The sequence below is a fragment of the Semicossyphus pulcher genome, unplaced genomic scaffold (genome assembly GCF_022749685.1).
Source record: "Semicossyphus pulcher isolate SPU_LCO1_2020_fin unplaced genomic scaffold, fSemPul1.0.p SCAF_8, whole genome shotgun sequence".
Taxonomy (NCBI): Eukaryota; Metazoa; Chordata; class Actinopteri; order Labriformes; family Labridae; genus Semicossyphus; species Semicossyphus pulcher.
The window spans coordinates 12,302,363-12,308,362 of record NW_027211759.1 but is presented as its reverse complement, the minus strand read 5'-3'; the positions used below and the strand labels follow the sequence as shown (position 1 = coordinate 12,308,362).

The following is a 6,000-nucleotide window of genomic DNA, read 5'->3' as shown; positions in this document are numbered from 1 at the left end:
GGTGTTAACAGCAACTTCTATAAGTTGCCACCTTTGCAGTGATAGTTTTTAAATGTGGGAGCGTGTACTTAAAAAGGGGGAGTGTGTGGAGTCTATCACTTCCACACAGAGCATGAGATGGATGAGCAGAACGAGGGACATGGAGGGGGAGCGTGGCTGAAAAGTGTGAGGGGAGCAGATTCATGTTGTTTGTGATTATTCCCGGATGAAAAAAAAAAAGAGAGAGAACGAGGCGGGGGATGTGTGTACAGGGTGTTAGAGAAATACTTATCCATCATTTGGTGAGCTGGAGCAGACGGGTGGGGGAGAGAAAGCAGCATTATGGTTGGTGTCTGTGCCGTAGTTGTGGGTTAATCTGGAACATAGAGGCGGCGCATGCTGCTTTGACAGGCAGAAAAAAGTTGGAGAATCCTGCGGAAAAGGAGATTCTGATGGAAAGAAAGCAACAGTAGAGAAGAGGAAAAACAAATTTGAGCGCTGCTGTGAATGAGAGGAGAGACGGCGAGAGGAAGAGGGTTGGAAAAAGAGGGAGAACGAAAGAGGGGAGGGGGACTAAGTGGGAGAGCGGCAGAGGGACTAAGGGAAGGAGAGGGAGGTGAAGGGAGCGGAAGAGGGAGGGAGAAAGGAGGTGTGATAGTGGGTGGGAGAGGAGGAGACAGTCTGTTGGATGGGCAAAAAGACAAAGGAAAGAGAGAAGAGTGAAAGGGATATGTCAGTGGGCTGGTTAGGGATAAAAAAAAAAACTAACAGATGCATAGAGATAAGATGGCCAAGGTCTCAGGAGAGGGATACAAGAGTGCAACGTGGAGTAACACAGTGGTTTAGAGAAGGGTAAAGGGAAGGAGAGAGGAGAGGGGGGGAGGAAGAGATTAAGGAAAAAGGCAGAGTGATAGACTGGCAATGAAGAGGGAGGAGAGAAGAGCTGGATGAGAGAGAGGAGGGAGGCCGTCTCGTAGAGCGCACACAGCACGCGTGGAGCTGGTGTTAGAGCGAAAGAGAGACAGAGAGGGAGGGAGGGAGGGAGGGAGGGTGGGAGGAGAGAGGGAAACAGAGGGAGGGGGTGAAGTATTTAAACGCCAGAGCAGGACAGCACAGGCGAAGCTCTGAACTCCCCGAGAGTGAAGGTAGGACAGGGAGAGGAAGCAGAAGAACAGAGCTCCACAGTTTTACTGACGGCCAAGCCCACACACAGAAATATTACACATACAAACACAAATAGACGCGCACACTCTCACGCACGCACTTTTGGACTTTCGACTCGTCCGCGGACTCCAAAAGCTGTCCTCTGGAACTCTACCTGTGCCTTCTTTGCTCCCACTCATCACTCTCCTCACCTCGTCACCCACCCTTAAACTCCCTCAGTCCCTCGCTCGGTGAGGGCAGATGGCCATGCCGCGGGCCTCTCTCGGGGGTGCCTTAGGATGTGCCCTGCTGGCCCTAGTTTTGGGGAGCAGCAGCATGGATTTTGGGGCACCCCCCGCGAGTTTCTATCCCCGTTTCAACCCCTTCTTCTTCCTGTGCACCCACCACGGGGAGCTGGAGGGAACCGGGGTGGCAGAAGGTGGGGGAGAGGTGCTACTTACCCTCCAAATTACGGGAAACCCCACTGCCTACACCCCTGGACAGGAGTACCAAGGTGAGCATGCCCCCTGTGGTGTCCACTTTTATTCTTTTGCTGCATGTCAGAGACTGAGTTTTATTGTTTCAGCCATAGATGATGCATGTAAACTAATACTTATTCACTGGTTGTGCAAATCAATGCATTATGCATTGTTGTAAAACCAATTTTGCTCTTATTAAAGAATTTTACTTCTTCTTCTGATTGATAAACATGCAAAAAAAATATGTTTATAAAAGACACATTTTGCATTAATGATTCACAAAACAAGCCCGTGGTCAGGAATTCTACGCACACGTGCGCTGAGTGAAAACATCTCCTTGCAGGTGTTTCTCTTCACACATGAGGCAGTCGCTGTGGCGTGTGCGTATGGGAGTGTGCTGTTTGTGTGGGGTGGCTGTTGATGGAAACCAGCATTTATGTAACTGTAATAAGTAGTGATGCTGAGTGGGACTCCTGCTCAGTGCCGTGAGCAGCTTTGGTGCTTTACAGAGCTGTGATCCTGATGCTCCATGTGTAGGTGGCTTCTCCACAGGACTACAGCAGCGAGATCCCTGCAACTGAATGAGAGAGAGAAAACTGCAGGTGCGAACAAACCATAGAAAGAGATGTTTAGAAATCATGCGTTCGAGTGTAAGAGAGGACAGTTACATTTTGCCTTTCCCACACTGATGTGCTGGCACCTGTTTCCGGAAAATAAAAGGTCCTCCTGACCTCCCGAACTGTATGACATTGCTCAGTCATTCACTCCCGCCACTCACTTAACACTGGGGACAGTGACCCGCACAGGCCACCACGGACAGACTGAGGTCACATTCCCATGCAGCTTTCCTCCTCTCCAAGAGTTGGATGTATACACGTTTCTGTACATTACTGATTTTATCTCACTTCCTCCATATACACACATCTTGTGTATATCTTTTCCTAACCCCGTCTTTGTTGTGTTGTGCTTAATTTGATATGCCATAGTGGGTTTATTACACTGTCCGCAACTGTATTTCATTATCAGGGCAAATAAACCTCTTGATTTCAAAAAGGATACACACAGCAGAGTTTGTGTAATTGTATATGGGAAGAAAATGATATGAGGAGGCCCGGAAACAGAGAAGAGTCTGGAAGAAAGAGTATTATCCCCTGTCTTAAATAACAACCCGGATCAGCTCTTCAGTCAAGCACCTTTTAACTGGGGCCGGGCTTGTCGGGAGAGCGGACGGGGAGAGATTTGAATAACTAGCTGGTGGATGGGAGGGATAGAGCGCACGGAGAGAGGTTTAAATAATTAGCATTAGAAATGTGGTGGACTGGGAGGAGGGAGAGATTTAAATAGGGCCACGGCTGGGATCGGATGGAATAGGGGGAGATTTAAATGACGATGAGAGGATTGAGCAGATAAGATACCAGCAGCGGGGCTCGCACGGAAAAAATGACAGGGTTCCAAGCTGCTCACTTTTTCTCTCCGTCCCATGTTCTGGCACATGATGACAGCTCATTGTTGAATTTGTGGGGTTTTGACTGAGTTCGGATGGGGAAGGAAGGATAAATGGCATGTGAACAAGTGCAACGTGGCCGACTGCGCGCACAGTTGTGCAATCCTGAGCAATCCTGTCTCTATTTTCCACCTCTCGACCATCGCTGCAAACCTTGATGGTCACATCTAGCCTTACAAGTTGTTACCACAGTCCCTGCCAAGCTCATTGTGGCTGGAACTGAGGGTTACATTTACATGTGTTGGATTGAAGGTAGATGTGTATCTGCCTGCTTTGCTGAAAGCAGAATGAGAGAAAAAGAGAGGGAAAAACAGGAAATCACAACCCTTGATGATGTGAAAGAAAGGGCAAGGAAAGTGTCTGAATGAGCGTTTGTATTTCAGCATGCTTCTTTCATTCGGTTTGATCTCGATTGTTTTCTCTTAGTGAATTTTTGTGTGCTCTGGGCTTGTTTTGGATCGCATTTGTTTTAATCTTCTAAAAGCAACGTGTGATCTAACCACTGACAGAGCTGCATGTGGAAATGGTGGGTGGAAAGCATTTAAGATGCTGGCCGTGTGGTTGTTGAAGGGCTGTAGAGAAGAAAACTGGAGAAAGTGCGCTAAGAAGGGAAAGTTAGAAGAAGAAAAGAGACAGACGACCCCGTATAAAAGAGACAGGAGGTGAGTGTCTCAAAGAACCACCTAAGTATTTGGTGCCGAGCAAGAGGAAGAGTCTGTGTGGCCGATTTCCCGTACAGTAATTGGGTTTCTGACCTTTCGCTTCTCTGTTGCTTTTGAGCGATAAGACCGTGTGTGGGCAGCGGACGTCTGTGTGTATGTAGTAGATGAGATTACTGTATTTAGCTTTCAAAATGAAATGACCAAGTGAGGTTGCGCTGCTCTCCGTGTGAGATGTTTGAGAGGTTGGGTGTACTGGCGAGGTCACGGTGGACAAAGTGTAAACAGAAATACCGCAGAGACTCTCTGAACTCCTGCGACAGAACACGAGGAGACATGAAAAGATTCGTGAAGATTTGCGGGCGCGCATTCAAACTCTAGGGTCAATCCCTCTTCCAGACAAATGGAGAGCAAATGTCACTCACACACTCACAAACTGCCCACATACAGCTGCATCTTTCAGAAGAGAGAGGGAGAAGCATGAAAGAAGAAAGGTCACACTGGGATTTGAGTCCGTCCTCTAAATAATCACCAACCTTTTGAACCACTTTTACAGGAACACTCAGGAAGCAGTTCTTTATTTCTGCCATGTCAAAGCATTTTTAAAACTTTGTCTCTGACCTCTTTTAGCTCTGCTGTGGGAACGCGAGATGTTCTCCATACAGCAACCGCATGTTTACAGGAGGTAACATCAGAATACAAAACCCAGAGCCCTGTTTCTAAACACAGTCAGAGCGTGTTCGCTTTTTTATTCTTGCTGGTTCTCGTCCCCTTGCTTTGGAAACATCACATGTTCATTTTCACAGATGAACAACAGAGTTCAGAAAAAAGGACGCTGACGCAGCAGTGGAAGAACAGGGGGAGGCTAAATTCCTCTGAACAGACTGATTTAGTATCAGAAAACATGGCCATTACATTTGCGCACATTGGATTCAAATTTGGAGTAGAGGGAACATCATTCAACAGTGTTGTGCAGGGTGATTAGAAAGCACAATGGAAAAGATTGGTGAGGGAATTCAATGGCCAAGCTGTGTCCTCTGGAAATCAGTTGAGAATAGCCAGAAAAATGGAGGTGCGTGAGCAGAAATGGGGCCAGCGAGATTGATTGAGCGCCTTTGTGTGTGGAGGAATTTTCACCTCTTTTTTTTAGTTGATTTCATCGTCGTTATCTTGCGTGTGCACTTGCATCTGCTTTATTTACCGGCAGTTTCAAGCACACTTTGTGTTATCTTAAAGGTGCTTGTAAGCATATTTGCACATAGTGTAGAAATCCAGTGTGCTTCCATACGCAGGGTTATGGCTGTCATTGTAGAGAACTGAATGAGCCACTCACACAAGCCCTGCTGAGGCATGCATGTTCAGGTAGGCAGCCTGGCTCTCCCTCTCACTATCTTCATTGTTCCTACACACTATTGAAAACCCAACAATATTCAATGGGATTCAGCAGTGTGTCTCTACCAGTGCCACAATAGGACAACAGGAGGAGAAACAGCGGCGAGAGAGGCTAAAACAAGAGAGCTGCTCGGAGAACCAGTTGACGGTACATGCTGAAATGGCCATCGCTAATCTGTCAATGGTCATCGCGCGAGTCCCTGTCCCATGGATCTTTTCATGTGCAAATGATTGAAGAGGCCGAAGAAACAATCAACATTTCAAGGAGATTTGGTTATTGCCACTAAATGACATTCTAAATGGGAGCTTGGAGATAAATTCATCGCCACAAAATGCCATCAGCTCTTTCCATGATAACCTATCAGATTTGAATTACTTCTGCAGCTCTCCTGCCAACCACCAGAAACAAGTCAATGTATCTTGCAATGGGAAAGAGGCCATTATCTATCTGCAAAGTTGATTACTTGCCATGGTTGGGGGAGTTTTTTTTCTGCTGCTGACTTATGTTTGTAGAACAACAGTCAGTCATGTCAAAGTAAAGGTCACAGACACAAGGCCCAGGCAGGTCTCAGAAAAGCAGATAATACCAACCCTAACCCTGACCCATACAACCGGTCATATCAGTCAAGACCCAGCAAGATACGATGGAAACACACGGCCCATCTTTAGCTCTTCACAAACTTTCACCCAGTCGTCTTTGTCTTGAGATTAAATACCAAAATAGCATCAATCTGTTGTGACTTCTGCAGCCCTTCAAATGTCATCATCACCTTCTGCTGCACTTAACCTCCGAGGGGACCGTTTAGGCCTACTCTCTGACCTCTGACCACATCTTGTCAGTGCC

At 47.0% G+C, this 6,000-nt stretch overlaps 1 protein-coding gene across 1 annotated transcript in view; it reads left to right on the top strand.

Moving 5' to 3' along the window:
* The first annotated feature begins 1,383 nt into the window (after positions 1-1,383).
* Positions 1,384-6,000, top strand: part of LOC138612804 (reelin-like) — a 98,347-nt gene continuing 93,730 nt past the window's right edge. Inside the window, exon 1 of the mRNA XM_069686255.1 lies at positions 1,384-1,636. Within this exon, the coding sequence (XP_069542356.1) occupies positions 1,384-1,636 (253 nt within the window). The remainder of the gene's footprint in view (positions 1,637-6,000) is intronic.